The sequence below is a fragment of the Salminus brasiliensis genome, chromosome 23 (genome assembly GCF_030463535.1).
Source record: "Salminus brasiliensis chromosome 23, fSalBra1.hap2, whole genome shotgun sequence".
Taxonomy (NCBI): Eukaryota; Metazoa; Chordata; class Actinopteri; order Characiformes; family Bryconidae; genus Salminus; species Salminus brasiliensis.
In genome coordinates this window covers 19,562,085-19,588,447 of record NC_132900.1, presented here as the reverse complement: position 1 = coordinate 19,588,447, position 26,363 = coordinate 19,562,085, and the positions used below count along the sequence as shown (strand labels likewise).

The following is a 26,363-nucleotide window of genomic DNA, read 5'->3' as shown; positions in this document are numbered from 1 at the left end:
GGATGGAGAGAGAAGAGCTTTTTAAAGGAACAGAAAGGAATGCAACCCACAGAAACTTACTAAACTCTGTTAACATGGCTATGCCTAATCTCACCCTCCATACCCAATCTCACCACTTTCACTGGTTTTACTATTTCCACATATTTTTGTGGAATTTTATAATCCTGAACCGTATCTGAACCTTGGGCCTTGGTTGGAGTTGCTGAGAGTCAATTCAGGAGTGATACCTTTATCCTACCTTTGTCCTCTGTGTGTAGGTATTCAAATATCCACATGAAGAGTAAGTTAGTTGTAGGAAGTGTAAAGAAAAGAAATAAACAAATAAGAAAAAAGAGAAGCTTTCTGTCAAAGCAGAACAGGATCTTCATTACAGTGAGGCCTGAAGTTAGCCACATGTAAACCTCTTTGCTACAGCATGGTCTCTCCTTTTGGCTTGTAACCTGGCCTACTTCCATTATAGTGCCACATAGTGGATGGAGTAGGAATAACCATGAAAAAAAAAACATGCCATCTATCCAAACACTGGAGTCACATGGATGTCAGCTATGGCTTCAAGTAGGCCCAAGTTGTAGGATTTTTTTTATGCCAATATAGAAAAATAGACAATAGGCAAGTGGCTTAAATGCCCAACCACAACAGGCCCAATGAGACATAAAGAACCAGCAAAACAGGCCCAATGAGACATATAGAACCAAGCAAAACAGGCCCAATGAGACATATAGAACCAGGCAAAACAGGCCCAATGAGACAAAGAACCAGCAAAGCAGGCCCAATGAGACATAAAGAACCAGCAAAGCAGGCCCAATGAGACATAAAGAACCAGCAAAGCAGGCCCAATGAGACATAAAGAACCAGCAAAGCAGGCCCAATGAGACATAAAGAACCAGCAAAGCAGGCCCAATGAGACATAAAGAACCAGGCAAAACAGGCCCAATGAGACATAAAGAACCAGCAAAACAGGCCCAATGAGACATAAACAACCAGGCAAAACAGGCCCAATGAGACATAAAGAACCAACAGAACAGGCCCAATGAGACATAAAGAACCAGCAAAACAGACCCAATGAGACATAAAGAACCAGCAAAACAGGCCCAATGAGACATAAAGAACCAGCAAAGCAGGCCCAATGAGACAAAGAACCAGCAAAGCAGGCCCAATGAGACAAAGAACCAGCAAAGCAGGCCCAATGAGATATAAAGAACCAGGCAAAACAGGCCTAATGAGACATAAAGAACCAGCAAAACAGTCCCAATGAGACATAAACAACCAGCAAAACAGGCCCAATGAGACTAGGGATGCATCTTTCAGATGTTACGATCGGATATTGATCCCGATATTAACAATGCAATGTTTGGTCTCACTGACTTCATATTTCAGAATAAAATCCAGGCAACACTGATGAACACATGAGTTCCAAATAAATACACACAACTAATCATCAAAATTACTGCATTTTCAGCTAAAAAAACTTACAATAAGTATTAGAACCTATAGTTCCACCAATAACAATCTTCATTACAGTGAGGCCTGAAGTTGGCCACATGTAAACCTCTTTGCTAAAGCATGGTTTCCTTCTTTTGGCTTGTAACCTGGCATATGTCCATTATACTGCCACCTAGTGGATGGAGTAGGAATAACCATGAAAAAAACATGCCATCTATCCCAACACTGGAGTCACATGGGTGTCAGCTATGGCTTCAAGTAGGCCCAAGTTGTAGAAATTTTTTTATGCCAATACAGAAAAATAGACAATAGGCAAGTGGCTTAAAGGCCCAGCCACAACAGGCCCAATGAGATATAAAGAACCAGGCAAAACAGGCCCAATGAGACATAAAGAACCAGCAAAGCAGGCCCAATGAGACATAAAGAACCAGCAAAGCAGGCCCAAAGAGACATAAGGAACCAGGCAAAACAGGCCTAATGAGACATAAAGAACCAGCAAAACAGGCTCAATGAGACATAAACAACCAGCAAAACAGGCCCAATGAGACTAGGGATGCATCTTTCAGATATTACGATCGGATATTGATCCCGATATTAACAATGCAATGTTTGGTCTCACTGACTTCATATTTCAGAATAAAAGCCAGGCAACACTGATGAACATATGAGTTCCAAATAAATACACACAACTAATCATCAAAATTACTGCATTTTCAGCTAAAAAAAACACTATTCTGGAGTAACAAACAACATAAGAACTAGCAAACAGCGAGTAGGCAAATGAAGACCAATCATCCAGGATAGATAAACAGACAGAAAGAGCATTGTGGATGGATGGAGAGAGAAGAGCTTTTTAAAGGAACAGAAAGGAAAGCAACCCACAGAAACTTACTAAACTCTGTTAACATGGCTATGCCTAATCTCACCCCCATACCCAATCTCACCACTTTCACTGGTGTTACTACTTCCACATATTTTTGTGGAATTTTATTATCCTGAACCATATCTGGACCTTGGTCCTTGGTTGGAGTTGCTGAGAGTAAATTCAGGAGTGATACCTTTATCCTACCTTTGTCCTCTGTGTGTAGGTATTCAAATATCCATATGAAGAGTAAGTTAGTTGTAGGAAGTGTAAAGAAAAGAAATAAACAAATAAGAAAAAAGAGAAGCTTTCTGTCAAAGCAGAACAGGATGTTCATTACAGTAAGGCCTGAAGTTAGCCACATGTAAACCTCTTTGCAGCAGCATGGTCTCTCCTTTTGGCTTGTAACCTGGCCTACTTCCATTATAGTGCCACATAGTGGATGGAGTAGGAATAACCATGAAAAAAACTTGCCCTCTATCACAACACTGGAGTCACATAGGTGTCAGCTATGGCTTTAAGGAGGCCTGAGTTGTAGGACTTTTATGCCAATATAGAAAACAGACAATAGGCAAGTGGCTTAAAGCCCAATGAGACAAAGAATCAGCACAACAGGCCCAACAGGCCAAGGTCCTGCACAATTGTTTCTTATTTTAGTGACAAATAAATAGTAATTTAATGCATTTACATCTGTGTGTTAATTTGTTGTATTTTATTTGACAAAGTTAGTGAGGTCAGATTTACATCAATCCTTATGCTTTAAGTCTCTCCCACATGGTGAGGTATACGGTTTATTTATTTAACAATGGTTTCAGATCAGTATTGCGTATCTATCGTTAAGTGTATGCATTGGTCTAGGAACTGAAAAAGGTTGGTGCATCCCTAAATATAACACATAGGAAACAGAAGATCACAGCACTGTTGTGGTGTGTTTTTTTACTTCACTAATACCTGTAGTTTTACTGCTGGAAGCACTTTCTAATAAATTAATCTAGTCTATCAGATTATCTTATGTGTAGTTTTACTGCTGGAAGCACTTTCTAATAAATTAATCTAGTCCAGGAGGAGACCAATGAGATGAGGTTGTCAGTGTTGTTTATGTTGTAATATTTCACATAATATTGACACATTGACAAAAATAGCAGAATCTTAAAAAAAACTTTGTCAATATATTACTGCCAAATACATCAAATACTGTCAATAATGCACTTCAACATGTAGAATATAAGGTAAAAAATACATGAACACAAGAAGTACGGCTGAAACGACGGTTTGGATTTGTTCTGCATTTGATTCGGTGAGTGTACTGGGTGAATCTTTTGGTGCATATAAATGAAAAAGAGTAAAAAGAAAAGCCGGTAGAGTTGAAGCTGACATGCTGAGCTGCACTGCAGTTTGTTTCAGGGGGTCATGTGCGAGTGGGCAGTGCTAGCCCCCATTTCATGCTGCTGATGAGTGTTTATATTGAAGGAGGGAAGAAAAAAAAGCTTTACTTTGTACATTTATTTGTATTTTGTTAACAGGACAGTTATTTTCTGACTCTTCTGTGACTCTACTCTGCAGTTTGGCTGCACCTGCGTGAACACTTGATGGTGAACCGAGCCCTCGTCTAGAGGAACAGCTTGGAGAGTTCAGAAGCAGTGGACGGACCTTTCTTCTTCTCTGGGGGGACTACACTCAGCAGTGTGGGAGGAAAATAAAGAAAGTTAGACTTTTCAAGTGGATTGAACTCGAAGGAAAGGAAACATAGCCAAAGAAAGGAGAGACTGGTTTTATTATTTAATTTATTTACAACCTACTTACTGTTGAGCGGTTCTGTTGAGCTGCGAGAGTTTCAGCCTTTTCTGAAGTTGGTTGGTCTTCAGGTCGTTGGCTCTCACTCAGGGCTGTTTCTTTACCTCAATGGTGAGTCTCCGTTCTGCTCTTGGGGTCATTTTGACTGGGTGCCCACTTCCTGGCAGAGTAGCCATAGTCCCAGATTGTCTCCATTTGTAGGTTGTTTTGTAACCCTTTCCTGATAAAACAGTTTTTGACCGTAGATCCTCTGAAAGCTCTTTTTGGTGAGGCATGGCTCACATATGCATATTCTTCTTGTGTGGAGCGAAACTCAGAAGAGTAGAGAAGACTTCAGGTATGAGAACACCTGACTCCAGTTAGCTTTCTTTGAGATTCAGAATTTTTTTGTTCTTATTTTAGGCACATTATGTTAATACGCTTGACCTGGATTAGATCTCATTTTATGACAAATTAATGCAGAAAACCATAGAATTGCAAAGGGTTCACATACTTTTTCTTTTCACTGTAGAATAGGCTAAGCATGTAAAGCATGAAAAATTGTAGGATGTATGGATTTATGGTCTCTAAACAGTTACTTAGCATAGGCCTCATCCCCTTTTTGGCATATGTCCACCAAACTTGACTATCGGACAGTGCAGTGCCACTTCCTAGTGCCAGATGCTGATTAGGAACTGAACCCCCTTTCAAAACGTGCCTCAGCTCCTTACCTACTGGATAGGCTTGACTTTGGGCCTACTTTAGGTTATTAAACTGAGAAATCCTGCTTTGTGAAATGACCCCCAGGAGTGGCTACATGTTTACATAGGATTCAACTGATTTGTTAGATGAACAGAATTACTGACACATTTGATTCATTTTGTTACTCTTGGCATGCAGGTATCCCACCAATGCAGAGTATGTTCAGGTTGACGATGCTTTAATTGTGAAGAGCCGTTTCCTGAGGGATGTTGAGGAGGACGATTATGTAAGTTTGTTTTTTTTAGAATAAATTTATTATTGTTGATCACAGAAGAGTAGTTGGTGTAATATTGGTGGAGAGATTGGCGTAATTTCTCTTTTTTGTTTGAGACTGATAACTTTGCTGAAGGAATCATGCATTGTTGGAGAGGATGCTACGTCTGAGGCCCACATTAAGGTGTTGCATGAAAAGTACAGGACGACACAACCTGATTTAATGATCGTGAATGACCACATGAAGAAGACCTTTGCATTGGCAGCATGGAGAACTAGCTGAGGGAATGGCCATTGAAAACCTTCTGCTGGAGGTTAGCCATCAAATGTGTCAATTGTGTCTTTAATAGTCTATTATAAGATATTTATGGCTGTTCTAGGTTTTTAACTCTTTGCTACTGCCTTCATCACTGCACTTTATTACAACATCATAATGAGTGTGTATTTTCTGCTTTTATCTTACAGTTGTATGATGAGGTCGATGCCATCCATTCCCTAATGATGTATGTTTGTCACTGCTTCAGCTGAAACAATGCTGGGAGTTTTCCACTAAAGGACTCCTAGGTACTCTTCAAGAGATGCTCGCCATGTGTAAGCATGCCATTTTTGTCTCTACCAGCAGACCTACAGAATACTCTTAAATTCATTGATACTCTCAGATGTATACAGTTTCAAGAAAAGGTGCTTCAGTGTGTATCTAATATTGCACACAATGATGTTTAGTATTCTCTTGGTGTTTGTGTAATGGGCCATCTGCATAGTAAAGTGATTCCATTGTTTTGGAAAATCTTACTTCCTAAACATAGAAACTCTGTGGGTTCTGTGTGGTAAAATGTTGCTTCTGGTGTCTGGTGGGTTCTTTTCTTTTTAATAAGGCTGATCAAAAGGAATAAATGTAACCTTTTGATATGGATTCTTTGAGTATGGCATACATTTGGCCATGTTAGAATAAAAGCTGGTATAATAAATTATTTTTTGCTTTATTTCATTGTTTTGTTTGCTGTTAAAGCCACATTTTAATGCTATTGAGTCAAATTGTTTTTGTTTGTTTTTTTGTTTTTTGTCTTTTATATTTTCACCTCCATAAAAGAGTTCTGTTTCTAAAGCTCTTTCAATTAATGCTAAAGTTGAGTGTATGTTTACCACTAAATAAACAGCATAGAAAGACATTGTGAACATGTGTGGATATTTCAGGTACAAGGTACAAGAATGGCTATTAGGGCCAAGAATGGCTTGTCACTGGGATAGTGCCTCTTAAAGCACATTTTGGAAAGGGGACACAGTTGTACCATAGTTGGGTACTTATGCTGGCCAAAATCGGTCAAGGCCAGTGTGAAGGGGGTGCACTGGGGATGGAATGTGCCCGAACACTGCTAACAGGTAGAAAAAGAGTAAATGTTATACAGTGATGATTTTGCTTCTAGCTACATAAGGGAATGGACTGATAATTGTAGCATAACCAAGGTGGGGCTGAGGGTATAAAGACTCTGAGAAACTGTTCTGCACTGAGGAAGATTTTATGCATTGCATTGTCTTACTCCAATAAATTTGTTACTCACTTTAATCCTGACTCAGAGACTCAGCTTTTCATTTCTGTCACGTTTTTTCCATCACAATCTGGCATCACGAACAGGATGAGCAACGGAGTGCAGCAGAGGGGAGAGAAGTGAACACACACAGAGGATGCTCTCTGGCAGAGGCTGGACCCAAAAGCAGGGGAAAATCCCACAGAGCAAGGGAGAAGTACCGTGGGGTGAGTGTGACTGATCCCTCCGCTTGCAATCCAAGCCTCATCTACGAAAATTGGTGGTGGTGAGTGACAGAATAATTACTTCCGAAAATTTAATTCCCCTCCACCTTTCCTTGAGCATTCCTCCTGAATGAAGTTTAGTTACATGACGGTGTAACAAGTGAAGACTAGCCTGGTCATAGCGAGGCCTCTATTGATAGACATATCACTAGAGCAATAGGTCCAGACCATGGGAAAGAGTGCTAATAGTTTTGGTACAGGGTACCAAATATAGAATAAGTAGGCAAAGGGAGGTGAGGTGTGTTTGTTGGGGCTAAATTACTAATTGAGTCACTAAATCAAGTGAGAGAACAAGATGGGATCCCAGTTAACTAAAGGAATTACGTTTTAACCCAAAGGTTAACACTGCAGCTCTCTTAAGTCAGATGAGCCAGGATTATGGTACTGATAGTGTAATGTATGTCCCATTGTGGATAAAATATTTCTGATTCCCGACTACTGGGAGCCATATTTCACAGTGTGAAATATCTGCATAAGTTTAAGGATAGAGTGGGACAAGCAGCGGTGGGGTGCCCACAAGCAGTGTTTAAACATAGTGCGAAACATAAAGCAAGTATGTTATGGGCGATTGGGTTTTGGATAGAAGAAGCAGAGCGCAGGCAGACAGAGAGAGGAAAGAGGGGCGGGGGTAAAACTAAACCAGTGTCTCTGTGTTACTCAGTTGCTGCTGATCCTGACCTCGACGCTGCCCCGCAGGAAGACCAGCAGCAGCAGGAACACCAGAACTAGGCTGGAGCAGCACCCGATCAAGCGGCAGTGGAACAACCTCCTCCACCATATGGCCTACCACCAGACCCGGCATCGCAGGTCCCTATGCCGCAGCGCAACAGGCGCTTGAGGAACTGGACGCCAGACACGGGAAGGCCAGCCCACTCGCATCGCCAGTAGCTTCCCATACCCGAAGCCATGACACAGGAAAAGGACTTAACTTCCTGACCAGGGGAAGTCTTCACTGCACTGCAGCTCTTTTCCTATGGTAGAGGTGGCTGGACCAGAGGGTCCCCTCTTAGTACATCGATACTGGATTGAAAAGGACATGATGGAAGCTGCCTCCGGCCTGTCTGACCCCCGACAAGTAGGATGAAGCAAGTTTGGAGGAGAATTCGAGGACTTTGTTATATCATGTCGTCTGACCTCGAATGAGATAAAATGCATTCTGTTCCGAAAATTGGGCTCCAGCTACTGCAAGGTTGATTGAGGCTGGCCGGATGGAGATGTACGCCTGGCTGATCCCACCTACAACCCCGGAGCTAACGTGCATCCGGACCCCAATGCCCCTTATCGAAACATGATAAGAGACTTGAGAACTCGATTGGAAGCTGCCTTTCCCCTACATGTGAACACAGGGAAAATAGCAGCATGCAAGCAGGAAGATGCAGAGACTGTTCAAGATTATCTAGTTTGCTTGACGAGAGTTCACACGTACTTTAGCAGACTGGAAGTACCTGCAGCGAGAGCAAACAATCCAGAAGATGTTACCCCATGGGAAGCACATCTGCGCAACAACTTCCTGATGGGTCTGAGATCTGACCTCTCCAACGCTATCAAGCAGCATTGCATGGGGTATACCAGACAGCCCATCGCCATCATAGAGGACCATGCCAAGCATCACGAGAACCTTCTCAATGCTCAGTCAAAGAAGAAAGAGAAAAAGCAGACAGACACATTGGATCAAGCCATGTTGATGATGGTACAGCAAGTTGCAGCCCTCCCCTCTAACGCTCCATGCAGGGGAGGCCGAGGAAGAGGACAAGGGAGGCAGAGGAGTCGAGGACGAGGCAGGGGCATAGGAAGAGGATTTGCAGGCAATGGGCCAGCTTTCCAGCCAAACCAACCAAATGCGGATCAGGGTGAATCATGGGTGAATCGATGCTATAATTGTGGCCAGTATGGACATTTTACCAGGGTTTCGAGCAGTATGTCCAGGAGGAGGGAAAACCAGCAGCAACGCATCAGGAGCAGTAACGGGCGGTGGAGGGGCAGGACGGTGGAACGGGACTGACACAGCAACTGACACAGCAAAAAGGGAAGTGCCTTCTTCTTCTCCCTATCTTTCATTAGTGCAACAGCTTACAACATGCTCATTAAGTATGCCAAAATTTACTTTGATTGTAGAAGGGAGGATAGCGGGGTGGGCCACTCAGTGATTAGGACTAATGAGCTTCATTGTGAAAACCCCAAGCATTAATAGGGGTAGAGGGAGAAGTGGTCAGAGAAAAGATGTCTGTGCCCCTCCAATGTTCCCTAGATGGGAAAACTTTTCCGCATTGTTTCCTGATGTCTTCTGTTTGTCCTGTAAATTTACTGGCCAGAGATTTGATGTGTAAACTAGGGTGTACCCTAATTAGCTCCCCGGGGGGATTAGCTGTAGATTTTTCAGAACAACCATGCATGGTACAGGTAGCGTCAGGGGTTCTGGGGTATGCTTATATGTGGTGCAGTGTTGATGAGCAGGGGGAGATTGTCAGACACTTTCTATCAGAGGCAGAGAGGGTGGTGTCTAATCCTTTGTAGTGGAAGAAGAGTGATTTACATTGCACTTCACATATTAGCCAAGGCTCTGATAATGATTATGAAAAACAAATTCACATCAGGAACAGAGCCTTTGTAAACCACAGCACTGATATGGAATGGTAAGATGGCAGCTGCTCTAGTCTCACTAACAAAACAGCATGGTGCGTTGTTCATAGGAAATTCTTACCCCCACATCTCCCTGGCCAGATTTAAACACACCCTCCCGTGGCGAGATATTGGGCCATGGGCCTTGAGGGTGGTCAGGGCTAATGATTGGGCCAATACCGAGCACCCCAATGTGTATATTCCACAAAAATGTGGAAGTGTCCCTTTCAGTACAGGCTGAGAGCAGAGCAAACAGTGGAGCTGTTTGGCTAACCTCCACTGATTCAGGCTGCCACACTCACAGAAGGGGAGGAACTGGAGCTTGTTTCACTTCCCCCTCAGCTGTGGGATTGATTAAAGATTGTGAACCAGTATCCATTACACCAAAATCCACATATAGGCCCAGACAAGCTCAGTACCCCTTGAAACCTGAAGCAGTTGATGATATTAGACCCGTGTTTCAAGCTTTGCTTGAGGCAGGGGTCATAGTGCCATGTCAACAGTTAGGACACCAAACCCGGCCTGGATGAGTGGAGGTTTGTTCAGGACCTGCAGGCAGTAAATGCTGCGGCTCAGGCTCGAGCACCTGAAGTACCAAACCCCCATACTATCTTATCTCAAATTCCTACAGACCACACCCATTACACAGTGGTAGATTTAGCCAATGCATCCTTCGGTGTACCTTCTCAGATTGCAATTGTTAAATGCGCAGCGCACACCTCAGCAGATGATCCTGTCATCAAGGGAAACGCCTTTGCAGACCATGTGGCCAAATGCACAGCTCATGCAGCGCCTGTTGCCGCTGCTCAACTTCCTGTAACGGACCAAGAGAAACCCACCCTGCAAGAAATTCAATCTACTGCCACTGCAGCAGAAAAAGCTCAGTGGACCAAATCAGGGTGTGTCAAACAAAACAATGTGTGAATACACATTGCAACAAATAGACCATGTATCCCAAAGGCATACATTAAAGGGTTAATTGCTATTGCTCATGGGAGGAGTCACATGAGCAAAGGGGTGATAATGGATATGATAGCAAGACACTGGTATGCACCCGGACTCTCCACACTCACCCAAAATGTTTGTTCTAACTGTCTCACATGTGCACAAAACACACACAGACACACACAACCTCTGTCACAACAGCCTGTGGGTCACCCCCCAGCGACAGAGCCATTTCAGCACTGGCAGATCGACTTTGTGGAATTAACACCGGCAGAAGGGAAACGGTTTCTCCTGGTCTGTGTATGTATGTTCAGTAAATGGGTTGAAACTTTCCCCAAAGGTACTCAGGATGGGAAAGCATTCCTCAGAGAAATAATCCCCAGATGGGGTCTGCCACAACGCATCTCAAGTGACAATGGCACACCATTTGTACACACAGGCCTAACTGGTCTAACCTAGTACTTGGGGATAGACATGAGAAAACATTGCAACTATCACCCCGCGAGCACTGGGGCAGTCGAAAGGGTTAATGGGACCATTAAAAATGCAGGACTTTATCACCTCACTTACGTTTTCATCTTTCATGGCTTGATGTCACATTTACCATTTTTTCAGTTCATGTACAGTCGAGATAGAACTTGTGCAGTGGCATCCCCGAGAGTGAGCTTTGTGTAATGACTCTGTCAAGTTACAAGTAAACCCAGTTTCTTTTCTGGTGTGACAGGACACCTGTGATATCCTATGGTTTTGACCATGCTGTCAAAGCATTGGTCTATTCAAACTGGTTAGTTCTGGTACTGATCTGTTTTTACTCTGGTGTGTAATAAACAGACCAGTAATATTGATCAGACATGTAATATTGATGAGATCTGTAAAAATGATCAGACCTGTAATAATGATGAAACCGGTCCGGCCAGCGCAGGAACAGAAATAGACTGTGATTATAATACAGATCTAACCAACACTTTAAACTTCCATAACACAGAGATCACAACACTGCTCAGTTCTCACTGGTTCTTAAACTGGTTTGTTCTAACACTGAACTGTCATAACAGTCGTCTGTTCTGAAAATGGATTGTTCCAACAATGCTCTGGTCTGGTCTGGTCTGTTCTGCTCTGAGTTGACCTCTACAACAACCAGTGCCTAAATCAATTGCAAGCGTAAGGTCCCTGCTTTATTATGGCTGTTGCTGGGCTTTTTGAGTGTATGAAGTGTGGCATGTACAGGCTATATCCTTTGGAAAAAGTAGACCAGTTAGAGGTGTGCATCATGGGTTTACTAAAGGATAGAGAGCAAGAGTCACTGGTAGCAGCCCTGGATGCCTTAGGGAGAGCTAGCATGAAGGCCTGATTTGCGCAGTCTCCTCTTAACAGTTGTTCTAGAGATGGGTCTGCTGCTAGAACTCTGTGTGGCATTCAACTGGTCTGTGATCTGAGCTGCTGTTAACTTGCGATTTCTGAGGCTGGTGACTTGGATGAACTTTCCTGAGAAGCAGAGGTGACTCTTGGTCTTCCTTTCCTGTGTCGGTCCTCGTGTGTGCCAGTTTCGCTGTAGCGCTTGATGGTTTTTTTGACTCCACTTGGGGACACATTTAAAGCAATTTTCCGGACTGACTGACCTTTATTTCTTAAAGTAATGATGGCCACTCGTTTTTCTTTAGTTAGCTGATTGGTTCTTGCCATAATATGAATTTTAACAGTTGTCCAATAGGGCTGTTGACTGTGTAGTAACCTGACTTCTGCACAACACAACTGATGGTCCCAACCCCATTGATAAAGCAAGAAATTCCACTAATTAACCCTGATAAGGCACACCTGAAAACCATTTCAGGTGACTACCTCTTGAAGCTCATTGAGAGAATGCCAAGATTGTGCAAAGCAGTAATCAGAGCAAATATAAAATATAAAACATGTTTTCAGTTATTTCACCTTTTTTTGTTAAGTACACAACTCCACATGTGTTCATTCATAGTTTTGATGCCTTCAGTGAGAATCTACAATGTAAATAGTCATGAAAATACACAAAACGCATTGAATGAGAAGGTGTGTCCAAACTTTTGGCCTGTAGTGTAGCTAGATAGCTAGGCCAGAGCAACGGACATTAGCAGCAACCTTAAGTGACTATTAAACGAGATATTCGAGGACAGTTATTTATTTAGTGAATGTAATACTTTATTTATTTACTTACTAGGCAACTTAGTGAAGCTGTACCCTTTCGAAATATGCTTGTTGAGAGAATTTTGCATGCAAAAATGACACAACAAACAGGCCTGGGATAAGTGGGTTAAGCGCCTCCCCGTGGTTCTCTGGCAAAGCAGAACCAGGCCACAAAAAAGAACTGGTCTCCGTGCCTTTGAGATAGTGTTTGGCAGGCCTCCCAATACGGGATTAGGTCCACCATCACTGGATAACCAGTTACTTGACCACTCTCTCATGATGTATTGCGTCTGTGTCTAAGCAGGTGAAAGCAGTGCTGCCGCAACCAGCTGACCAGCCCTTTGACGACCACAAGCCAGGTGATCAGGTGCTGATACGGGACCTCCGCAGATGAAGGTGGAACCAGCCGAGCTGGTCATTATAGGGACACTGTATATCCTAACTGCTAAACATGATTCTGATGGCTCTGATGAAGTTTACTTCAGGCACCCAGGGAAGAATGACTTTTGGCAGTATGTTAATTTCACAGTCCATACATCAGGTGTAAATAATACTTTTAATAATACTCTTAATGCCACACGCCTCAGTTGATCCATTTGTTTTTGAAATACATCCAGACTCATATGAGACTGTTGACGATGGCTTAACCATACCTATGTGAGTGCAACTGAGACCTACCAGTTCCTTAAAGGGAAAGGGGCCACTGCGCCTTGGTGCATCTGAGTGCACATATAACCCTGTATTCCATGCATCCTTATCCTCATACTCGCCGTAATGCACTGAAGACCTTATCTGTACCCAACGAGCACAAATTAACCACTGAAGGAGAACGATTTGCTTAAGGTCTGAGTTGACAGCACTGCAACTAATGACCATCCAAAACTGCATGGCCCTTGATTTGCTCTTAGCCAAGAAAGGGGGAGTCTGTAGCATGCTTGGTAAACACTGCTGTACTTATATTCCCCCCAAAGATGCTCAGGAGGGTAACATCAGCATGGTTTTGCGCCAAATGCGCACTGTAGCTGCCCAGCTCAGAACGAGGGGTTGATTCATGGTCTTGGGGTTGGGGATCTATTCTAGCTGGCTTACGCAGTGTATTCTTCGTGATCTTGCCCATTCTCATGTTATTGGTGCTTCTGCTTTGCTGTGGACCATTACTGTGTAATTGTATCACTGAAACTTTGTTTCACTGAGTTCAGGTGAGATATCAGCTCCTGCAGATTATGAAGGATCCTGAACTTGAAGAATTAGACAAAGAACTGGGACTGGGGCTTTTGTTTGATGAAAGTAATCTGTAAACATGATTGATTAGAATCAAAGGGGGAAGTTGTAATGGAACTTGTTTATTAAAGTGATTCATAATCAGTAAGAGGGCATTATTAATTTCTTTTAATCAGTGATGATCATGTATGCTTGTGTAACTAGAACTGTTAGTTTTCTAACTCTCTGTACAGGCAGCAGTCTTATGTGGTGTTACTCTTTGGGACCCAAGTGGACTTTGAAGTGTTTTAGAGTAGAATATCAAACAATGAGAACACCACGCTGAGGAGACATCCGCGGTGCCGGAGCAGGTGACGGCGAAGACGAAGAGCTGAAATATGCGAATCTGCATATTGCGTCCCACACAGAGATCCGATTTTGGAATACAGTCCAGATACAAGTCCCATGAAGTGACCAGGAGTAAAAGGGGTCTAAGTGACTACAGCTGTGGTCAGAATTAGATCCTGGTTGAAGGTGAAATGCTGGGAACATCCCCGCATTCAATAAATGAAGACATAAAAGGGTATAAATTCAGTGTATTCATGTTTAATGTACATGTGAAGATGTACACATCCCTTAAATGTTTCTAATAAAATAAAAAAGCTGCATTAGAATGCAAAATAAATGCAAATATAGTAAAAAACAAATCTTTCAGAATAACTGCAAACACAAATACAGTAAAAACATGTATTTTTATTAAATGCAGAATAAACACAAATACAGTAAAAAGAAAAAAAATTGAAAGTATATTGAAAGTTGTGTGTGTGTGTGTGTGTGTGTGTGTGTGTGTGTGTTATAAATCAAACGGCAAATTAAAATGTTTTACACATACAGCAAAGGTTCTAGTAGGTCTCCTGGACAGTCTCTGCATTGTTCATATTTGAATACAGAACAAAGGATAAATACATTACAAATGCATATACAGTGCCCTCCATAATTATTGGCACCCCTGGTTAAGATGTGTTCTTTAGCTTCTAATAAATTGAGTTTTTTTCTAAATAATATAGGACCACGATGGAAAAAAAAGAGTAAAATCCAACCTTTAACTCATAAAATCACCTGTTCCACAATTATTGACACCCCTAACATTTCTTAGGAAATAAATGTAATTAAAGTATTTCTGTCAATTCTACAGTAGTTTACGAAGTTGATCAGAGTATGTAGGAACATTTATTTGTAATTCACAACTTCCTGTTTCCCTGGGGTATAAATATGATGTGACACAGAGGCCATTTCTCTTCAACATGGGAAAGATAAAGGAACATACCATTCAAGTATGGCAGATGTGTGTTGACCTCCACAAGTCAGGCAATGGCTACAAGAAAATAGCCACTCACCTACACCTGTCCATATCTACTGTCAGTGGAATTATTAAGAAGTTTAAAACAACTGGAACAGTGGTAAACAAGCCTGGACGAGGACGCAAGTTTATTTTGCCACCACGCACAGTGAGGAGGATGATAAGAGAAATAAAAAGGTCTCCAAAGCTCACTGTTACAGAATTGCAACAAATGGTAGCTTCTTGGGGTCACAAAGTCTCCAAAACAACCATCAGGCGCTATCTGCATGCCAACAAGCTGTTTGGGAGGCATGCACGGAAAAAACCTTTTCTCACTCACAATCATAAACGCAAACGTTTGGAGTTTGCTAAGCAGTACTGGAACTTCAACTGGGACCGTGTGCTTTGGTCAGATGAAACTAAGATAGAGCTTTTTGGCAACAAATGCTCTAAGTGGGTCTGGCGTAACACAAGAGCTGAGTATGCAGAAAAGCACCTCATGCCCACTGTGAAATATGGGGGAGGATCAGTGATGCTGTGGGCCTGTTTCTCTTCCAAAGGCCCTGGGAACCTTGTTAGGGTGCATGGCATCATGAATGCTTTGAAATACCAGGACATTTTAAAACAAAATCTGGTGGCTTCTGCCCAAAAGCTGAAGATGGGTCGTCACTGAGTTTTTCAGCAAGATAATGACCCAAAACATATGGCCAAATCTACACAGAAATGGTTCACCACACACAGAATCAAGCTCCTCCCATGGCCATCTCAGTCCCCAGACCTCAACCCCATTGAAAACCTGAGGGGTAAGCTGAAGAGGAGAGTGCAGAGGAGAGGACCCAGGTCGCTGGATGACAGAGAGATTGTGCAAAGAGAAATGGTCAAAGATCCCTCTATCTGTATTCTCCCATCTTGTGAAACATTGGTTGTACAAAATGGGTTGTACAAAGTATAAACATCAGGGGTACCAATAATTGTGGCACACATGATTTGATGTTAAACAATTATTTCTTAATGTTTAAAAGTTGGATTTTACTCTTTTTTCCATTGTGGTCCTATATTATTTAGAAAAAAACTCAATTTATTAGAAGCTAAAGAACACATCTTAACCATGGGTGCCAATAATTATGGAGGGCACTGTATACATAAAGGACATACCCATAAAAGATATGTCCCAAATTTGTCCTTCTTGGTTAGCAATGGCTGAAGTTACTGCCCTTTCTTAAAGACACCCATCATTCAACGCAACACAATTATGAAAGTCTCCACTCCATGTTTAAAAATGTTGCAACTCCAGCTAAACATGATGCTCATTTTTAAGGAGGTAACCAATAAAATGAGAGTAAGGGTGAGACAGATTTACTCATGTCTAAATCATTTGAAGCAAACATGACCCAACCTACCTCTGCACCGTCTTCCCCTCCAATTACCTGCCCACTTTGATCCATCTCTCCCGCTCAAATTAGACGAGGTCCTGATACTTTTCTTCAGTCACTGTTCAGAATCACATCTTGGCTTTGTGTTGGAAAAATTACGCATTTTAAGGAACAAATGGCTTCATTTGTTTATTCTAATAATAAATGAATGACATTTGGTAGATATATTTTAAAAAGTAATAAATCTTTTTATTATCAGTGTGATATTTAATATATTAAGGATAGTCAAAGATAGTCATTCATGTAGGGGCCAGTAATATTGGCCGGTGGATATCTAAAGTGACTAAGGATAATATTCAAGAGGAGACTACACTGGCCCAGGCGATGTCGTAATATGCTCTGCTGCTTGCCCTCAGGCTTACAGCAGACTCACAGCACTAAACCGCTGGATGTCCAAGTGGTGTTCAGAAAATCATGTGGGCTTCATAGACAACTGGATAAAGTATGAGGACAAGCCTGGTTTTATAGGCAGGGATGGTGGAGTCCACCCCACGCGGGAGGGTGCTGCCTTACTTTCATGCAGCATAGCCCACAGTCTTTTAGTTAGTCTGCAGAGTTTGATTTGTTCTGATTGTTCTATCAGATGTATGAAGTGGAGAATTTAGCATTTAATTTCAGCTCATTTCACCTGTGTGGGGTGAAACTTTTGGCGTTCTCGGTCAGGTACTTTAAACTGCAGGATGTGGGAAATTGAACATTTTATTTTAGGTCTTTTCAACTGTGTGAAATTCTGTTTCAGGTACTTTAACCTAGATACAGTGGGGTATGAAATGTTTGATTTCTAATATTTACAGTATTTTTAGGATTACATTTCAGGGGGGTGAATCATGTTATCTGAAAAATGGGCTACACTAACCCTCTTATAGAATCCATAGGGGGGGCGCTACAAGCTCTGTGTTGAATGTGAAGCGCAACACTGTTGTATCCCGTATTCAGAGCTATGCTACTGAATTCTGTATGAAAAGTAGCAGAACTTTCCTACAGACCACAGTAACAGAACACTGTTCTACAAGAATAGAGTAGCGTAACGAGGTGTTACAGAACACAGTAGCCTGAAACTGTTCATTCACAGAGTAGCATAATGCTTTCATACAGAAAACATTAGAATACTTATTTTGATATAGAATACAGTACTAGTACTCTTTCAACCAGAATACGGTAGCATAACACTACACAACCAGCATAGAGGAGCATAACTCATACAGAATACAGTATTCAATTCAAACACATTTTATTTATACAGCGCTTTCACAACAAATGTGGTCACACAGCAGCTTTACAGAGATCATTTGAGCAAGCCGGTGGCAACAGTGGCAAGGAAAAAGAGGAACCCATCCTCCTCTGGTCGACACCGGATAGCACAATGAAAAGCAAAACAAGAATAAAACACGGAATTAAGGGAATATGGCCAAGGTGCCGTCAAGCCATAAAAAGATGAACAGGAGTGAAATGTTAAAGTCCATGCAGGTACACTGTCACAAGCACAGCCATGCAGTGAGGGGAGGATGACTCCATTAGAGGCCCCAGAACCGGACAGCGGGCAGGAGGGTGGTGGAGAGAGCCAGGTCTGCTGATGGAACAGTTGAAACTGGGCATCTCAACACATGGGAAAGAGAGAGAAAACACAAAGGGTTAGGAGGGGAAGGGAGGGGGGTATCACAGCAAAAACTTTTTAGAAGGGTTACAGCAGGACAGGGTAGGCAAGAGCAGCCAAACACAAATGCACTCGCACCAGCAGGGGGCAACTCAGCACATGGGGGGGGGGGGAGGGAGAGAAAGAAAAGGTTTAGGTTTATATATGAATATGAACAGCACTGTAACACCGCTCAAGCACAACAAAGCAGCAAAACAATTTATACAGAACACAGCAGTGTAATTTTCAGGCAAAACACAAGCAGGACACAGCATCCCCACATGGTAAAAGCAGAACACAGTAGTGAAATGTTGTTCAAGCAGAACACAGCAGTGAAATACCAATCAAGCAGAATACAAGCAAGTGGCACAGCAGTGAAATACAAATCAAGCAGGACACAGCAGCGTAAAAAAAATTAGGTAAAACACAAGCACGACACAGCAGCCCAACACGGTTCAAGCCGAACACAAGCAAGTGGCAAAGCTGCAGCCACCTTTAGCACTATACTTGCAAGGCAATCTCGAGAAAAATTTGATTTTTAGACACAGCAGCATAATTATTATACAGAACACAGTTAATTGACATCGTTCAAGCAGAACACAGCAGCGTAACAATTTTAGTGAAAAACACAAGCAGGACACAGCAGCGAAATACCAATCAAGCAGAACACAAGCAAGTGGCACAGCAGTGAAATCTCGTCCAAGCAGAACATAGCAGCGTACCAACGATCATACAAAATACAAGCAGGGCATAGCAGCCCAACATGGATCAAGCAGAACACAAGCAAGTGGCACAGCTGCAGCCACATTTAGCACTGTGCTGGCAAAGCAATCTTGTAAAAAATTGGAGACTGTGGGTGCAAAAGTTTTATCTGTTTCTTACGGAGAGTGGGATTGTTGAGGAGTCGGAAAAGTACAATGCGCCACCTTTCTGCACGTCGCTGGGGAAGATGCAGTAAAGGTCTACAACATGTTACAATTCAGTGAGGAAAATAAATAAATAAATAAAAATAATGAAGAAAAGGTTTAGGTTTATATATGAATATGAACAGCACTGTAACACCGTCCAAGCACAACAAAGCAGCAAAACAATTTACATGCAAAACACAAGCAAGATACAGCTGCCCAACACCGTTCAAGCAGGAAATGGTAGAGAAATATTATTCAAGCAGGACACAGCAGCAGAATAATTTTTATGCAAAAAACAAGCAGGACACAACAACGCAACATGGATCAAGCAGAACACAGCAGCAAAATTATTATACACAACACAGTTAATTGACATCGTTCAAGCAGAACACAAGCAAGTGGCACAGCAGTAAAATATCGTTCAAGCAGAACACAGCAGCGTACCAACGATCATGCAAAACAAAAGCAGGACACAGCAGCCCAACATGGTTCAAGCAGAACACAAGCAAGTGGCACAGCTGCAGCCACCTTTAGCACTGTGCTTGCAAGGCAATCTCTTCGAAAATTGGAGACTGTGGGTGCAAAAGTTTTACCTGTTTCTTACAGAGTGGGATTGTTAAGGAGTTTGAAAAAGTCCAATGCCCTCACCGTTCCGCACGTCGCTGGGGAAGATGCAGTGAAGTTTTACAACATGTTAAAATTCAGTGAGGAAGAAACTGAAACAAGAAATGTGCTGAAAAACAAGTTCAGCGATTACCGAGAGTCAAGAAAGAACCTACCCCTATGTTCACCATTTGTTCTTCACGAGAGCTCAGGATCCAGGTGAAAGCACTGAGGCGTATGGGAGGAATTCGGGAACCGGAAACTGCAGAATTCAGCAAAGTATTCACATATTCTGGCCACCGCATGTCACTGTTGGGAAAGCTACCACAAAAGCCAAAAATGCTAAATTGAATGTCACATATTGTTGACTGTGATGTACCAGCAATACTAGGACGTGAGACAAGGGAGATGTTAGGTGTGGTTTAAAGAGTGCATGGAATCACAACATAAAATGACATTCTGATAGACAGTCATCTGTTCACTATTCTTGGATTCCTACCAGGACATCACCACATTCAGTAGATCCCATGGTCCCACCAGTGATTCATCCACCAAGAAAAGTCCTGATTGCCCTGAAAGACAACAATCATTGATGAGCTACACAAAATGGAGAAAAGGGGTGTAATCACCAAACAGCATGAACCGAACGACTGGGTAAGCAGCATGGTCACAGTGGTGAGGATTTTGGCAGATCCACCTTCAGATCACATCACAAATCCGGTATATGGCCATGTGCTCTCTGCAGAAGGTCTCAATCTAGATCGAGAGAAAGTAAGAGCTGTAACACACATGCCTACACAAAAAAACAAGCAGGCACTCATGAGATTCATGGTCATGATTCATTACCTTTCCAAGTTTATTCCCAGCCCGTCTGAAGTCAGCACACTGATCCAGAGATGCAGCTACTACACACAAGGACCATGGAAGGATGGCCCAATGAGAAAAATTCAAACATACTGGACATTCAAAGCAGAAAAGCAAAATACAGATTCAAGACATGCTGCAGAGAAGACAACTCAAGCAGAAAAGTTATTATGACAGACAGAAAAAGAGCCCACCAAGCATAAACATGTGGAACAAGGTGAGAATTCAGAGAGGGCAACCTGCTATCATGATCAGCCACGATTCTTAACAGTCCATACGCCAGATGGAAGAACCTATAGGAGAAACAGAAAACAGAACACAAATTCACAGGACACAGTTCAAGTTCTTGTCCTTCTCCAGATATGGTTATGAACAGAAACAGAAACAAATGTCCTGCTTATGAACAAGTGTGTCACTTTACCAAAAATGTGTCTAACAAAACAAATCAAAGCAGAAGGAGAAAAGAAATCATGCAGTTGAACAAAATGCAGAGGTTTACTCATTGGAAAAGCTGAAATCAGAAAAACATCAACACTGTCACAACAAAAGTGAACAGAATAACTGGACTGTAAATAAAACTACAAGAACTTTGCATTCAGCACCAGTGTCCAACTTGAAGACAATGTCATCGCAGCACAGATCTACAAATCAAAAATGCAAGATTGAATTTTACATTGTTGACAGTGCAATACTAGGACGTGAGACATGCGAGATGTTAGGTGTGGTTTAAAGATGGAAGAACCTAAAGGAGAAACAGAAAACACATCCTCAGGACGACTGAAAAAGAGTTTCCATCAGAATCACCTAATGTTGTTGCCGATTCCCGTTTCGAGCCGCAGGTCAGTGAATCCGGTCCACCTGCAGAAACTGGTATTGCAAAACAAACCAGACTTACCGGAGACACATCCGAGAGAGGCATTCTTCACAAGGTCAGGAAGACAAGAAAACACAAGGACTGAATCAGGAACACACATACAGTACACATTTAGAATATTCACAAACACATTCAGAGGACACGGTTCAAGCTCCTGTCCATCTGCTGACTGAATTTAAAGTGACTGTCATTTATTGCATCTTAGATTTGTTTAGGTTATTCTGCAATGTCAAGCTATTCTCATATATGAATAGCTCATATATGTCACCTATGTTATGTACCAAAGAGGCAACCAAACACAAAGTATATCACCGATTCGTCCTTAGTCCATACTTTACACTGAGGAACCGGTAAGAAGAGAGGAAAACAAGCAGAGGGGGAAAACCGGCAGTGGTGTTCGAGGAGCCCTCAGCTTTTCTTGGGCCCGTTGAAAGCACTGACGCATACACCACAGACTTGAAGAAGGCAAAAAGACCACAAATTCAGTGAGTTGCATGACTCGTTAATCAGAGACAGGACTGTTTGTGGTATTGGGGAAGACTAATTGTGGGCAAGGTTGCTGAGAAAAACAGATCGGACACGGACAAAGGCCATGAATATCTGCTGTACAAATGAAGGGACATCAAGTGAAGTGAAAAAAAGTGCTCAATGACATACAAAACAGAACGACAGAAACAAAACAGTTGGGTTTGAACACAAGAGCAAATCCAAAATAGCTAAAAATGAACAAGCAACAGAAGCAAGCTGCTCCAGATGTAGTTATGAACATAAACAGAAACAAAGCATGCAGTTGAACAAAAGGAAGATTTCTTCATTGGAACAGTTGAAATCAGAAAAACAGAATATTAGAGAAACCTCAACACTGTCACAACAAAAGTGAAAAGATTAACTGGACTAAAAATAAAACAAGAACTTTGCATTCAGCACCAGTGTTTAAATTTAAAGACAAGGTCATCACAGCACAGATCTACAAATCAGATTTGAAACAGAACTCAAATCAAAAACGCAAGATTAAATTTCTCATTGTTTACAGTGATGTACAAGCAATACTAGGGCGTGAGACATGATGGAAGAACCTGTAGGAGAAACAGAAGACACCTCCTCAGGGCGGCTAAAAGAGTCCCCATCGGAATCACCCAATGTTGTTGCAGATTCCTGTGTCGAGCCGCAGGTCAGGGAATCCGGTCCACCTGTAGAAGCCGGTATTGCAAAACAATCTGACTTACCTGAGTCACATCCGAGAGAGGCATAGAGAGGCTTTCTTCCACAGACCTGAAAAAGGCAAAAGACCATGAATTCGGTGAGGTGCATGACTCGTTAATCAGAGACAGGACTGTTTGTGGTATTAGGAAAGACTAATTGTGGGCAGGTTGCCGAAAGAAACAGATCAGACATAGACAAAGGCCATGAATATCTGCTGTGCAAATGAAGGGACATCAAATGAAGTGAAAAAAAAAAAAAAAAAAACAGAACGACAGAAACAAAACAAACAGTTGGGTTTGAACACAAAAGGAAATCCAAACTAGCAAAAAATGAACAAGCAACAGAAGCAAGCTGCTCCAAATGTGGTTATGAACATAAACAGAAACATGTCCTGCCTATGGCCAAGTGTGTAAATCTTGCAACAGAATTCACTTTACCAAAAATGTGAAAAACAAAATCAGAGCAGAATGAGGGGGAAAAAAAATTAAATAAAATCATGCAGATGAACAAGGCAAAAAATCATAGCAAAAACTTTTTAGAAGGGTTACAGCAGGACAGGGTAGGCAAGAGCAGCCAAACGCATTCGCACCCGCAGACAGCAGGGGGCAGCTGAGCACACAGAAAAGAGAGAAGAAATGAAGAAAAGAAAATAATAATAAACAATAATAATGAAGAAGGATTATATTTATATATGAAAATGAACAGCATTGTAACACCGCTCAAGCACAAAGCAGTCAAACAATTTATACAGAACACAGCAGTGTAACCATTCTCATGCAGAACAGAAGCAGGACAGAGCAGCCCAACACTGTTCAAGCAAGTGGCACAGCAGCGAAATATTGTTCAAGCACAAGACAGCAGCGTAACAATTTTGATGCAGGACACAGCAGCCCCACATGGTAAAAGCAGAACACAGCAGTGAAATACCAATCAAGCAGAATACAAGCAAGTGGCACAGCAGCAAAATACAAATCAAGCAGGACACAGCAGCGTAACAATTTTGATGCAGAACACAAGCAGGACACAGCAGCCCAACACGGTTCAAGCAGAACACAAGCAAGTTGCACAGCTGCAGCCACCTTCAGCACTGTGCTTGCAAGGCAATCTTGTAAAAAATTGGGGACTGTGGGTGCAAAAGTTTTACCAGTTTCTTACAGAAAGTGGGATTGTTGAGAAGTCTGAAGAAGTCGAATGCGCCACCTTTCCGCACTTCGCTGGGGAAGATGCAGTAAAGGTCTACAACATGTTACAATTTAGTGAGGAAGAAACTGAAACAAGAAATGTGCTGAAAAACAAGTTCAGGGATTGCTGAGTCAAGAAAGAACCTACCCTATGTTCACCATTTGTTCTTCAAGAGAGCTCAGGGTCCAGCTGAAAGCACTGAGGCGTACGGGAGGAATTTGGGGACCAGAAACTGCAGAATTCAGCAAAGTACTCACATATTCTGGCCACCGCATGTCACTGCTGGGAAAGCTACAGCTCACCTGTGAACACAAAAGCCAAAAATGCAAAAATGAATTTCACATATTGTTGATGGTGATGTACCAGCAGTACTAGGGCATGAGACATGGGAGATGTTACAGCAGGACAGGGTAGTAAAGAGCAGCCAAACACAAATGCACTTGCACAAGCAGACAGCAGGGGGCAGCTCAGCACATGGGGGAGAGAGAAGAAATGAAGGAAAAAATAAAATGGAAAAAAAGGTTTAGGTTTATGTATGAATATGAACAGCACTGTAACACCACTCAAGCACAACAAAGCAACAAAACAAATTATACAGAGCACAGCATCATCATTTTCATGCAAAACAAGCAGGACACAGCAGCATAATTAACCAGAACACAGCAGCGTAACAATTTTTATGCAGAACACAAGCAGGACACAGCAGCCCAACATGGTTCAAGCAGGGCACAGCAGCATAACGCAGATGAAAAACACGCAGGACAGCAGCGAAATTATTATACAGAACAAGTGACACTGTTCAAGCAGAACACAGCAGCGTAACAAATTTGATTCAAAACACAAGCAGGATACAGCAGCCCAACACGGTCGAAGCAGCACACAAGCAAGTGGCACAGCTGCAGCCACCTTTAGCACTGTGCTTGCAAGGCAATCTCATCAAAAATTGGATTTTTAGGTGCAAAAGTTGTCGTTTCTTACCGAGAGTGGGATTGTTGAGGAGTCTGAAAAAGTCCAATGCGCCACCTTTCCACACGTCGCAGGGAAAGATGCAGTGATTGTCTACAACATGTTACAATTCAGAGAGAAAGAAACTGAAACAAGAAATGCGCTGAAAAACAAGTTCAGCGATTACTGAGAGTCAAGAAAGAACCTACCCTATGTTCACCATTTGTTCTTCACGAGAGCTCAGGATCCAGGTGAAAGCATACGGGAAGAATTCGGGGACCAAAAACTGCAGAATTCAGCACAGTACTCACATATTCTAGCCACTGCATGTCACTGTTGGGAAAGCTACCACTCACCTGTGAACACAAAAGCCAAAAATGCTTAACTGAATTTCACATATTGTTGGCGGTGATGTACCAGCAATACTAGGACGTGAGACATGGGAGATGTTAGGTGTGGTTGAAAGAGTGCATGGAATCACAAAGTAAAATTACATTCTGAAAGACATTGATCTGTTCACTGTTCTTGGATTCATACCAGGACATCACTACATTCAGTAGATCCCATGGTCTCACCAGTGATACATCCACCAAGAAAAGTCCCGATTGCCCTGAAAGACAACAATGATTGATGAGCTACACAAAATTAAGGGGTGTAATCCCCAAACAGCATGAGCTGAATAACTGGATAAACAGCATGGTCACAGTGGTGAGGATTTAGGCAGATCAACCTTTATGATAAAAGTTCCAAGCTCTGCACACTGAACATACCCATTGAAAGATACAGATTCCTCTGACTTTCTTTTGGAGTGTCCTCAGCTTCAGAGGTATTCCAAAGGTCAATTGCAGACTATTAAAGGCCTGGAAGGTGTCGTCAACGTTCCGAACGATATCTTAGTCTGGGGTGAAACGGTTAAGGAAACATGACGGCAGGCTCATCCAAGTGCTGAAAACGGAAAGACAGTGGAACCTGAAACTCAACAAAAACAAGTGCAAGATCAGATCATCACAAATGCGGTACATGGCCATATGCTCGCTGCAGAAGGTCGGTGCACCTCTCAGAAAACTGCTTGAGCATGACACTCCGTGGCAAGTCGAGAACAAAGCTATGAAAAACTGAAATCTCTGGTACTGGTAACACCATGGTACTGGTACACCATCTGTAGATGCAAGCTCAGAAGGCTTCGGAGCAGCAGTTCTGCAGGAGGAAAAGCCAGTGGCTAAATTACATTCCAAAAGGCAACAGCAAATGATCCAGAGATGCAGCTACTACACACAAGGACCATGGAAGGATGGCCCAATGAGGAAAAATCCAAAACATACTGGACATTCAAAAAAGAAAAGCAAAATGCAGATTTAAGACAAGCTGTAGAGAAGACAACTCAAGCAGAACAGCTATTATGACAGACAGACAAAGAACCCACCAAACATATACATGTGGAACAAGGTGAGAATTCAGAGAGGGCAACCTGCTATGATGATCAGCCACGATTCTTCACAGTCCAGACGCCAGATGGAGAAACCTATAGAAGAAACAGAAAACAGAACGCACATTCACAGAACACAGTTCAAGTTCCTGTTCTTCTCCACATGTGG

The 26,363-nt window shown here is 42.3% G+C and overlaps 1 protein-coding gene across 1 annotated transcript in view; it reads right to left on the bottom strand.

The window, feature by feature from the left end:
- LOC140546231 (uncharacterized) overlaps window positions 1-26,363 on the bottom strand; it is a 204,531-nt gene that overhangs the window by 108,040 nt on the left and 70,128 nt on the right. The window contains exon 2 of the mRNA XM_072669467.1: window positions 2,043-2,065. Within this exon, the coding sequence (XP_072525568.1) occupies window positions 2,043-2,065 (23 nt within the window). The remainder of the gene's footprint in view (window positions 1-2,042; window positions 2,066-26,363) is intronic.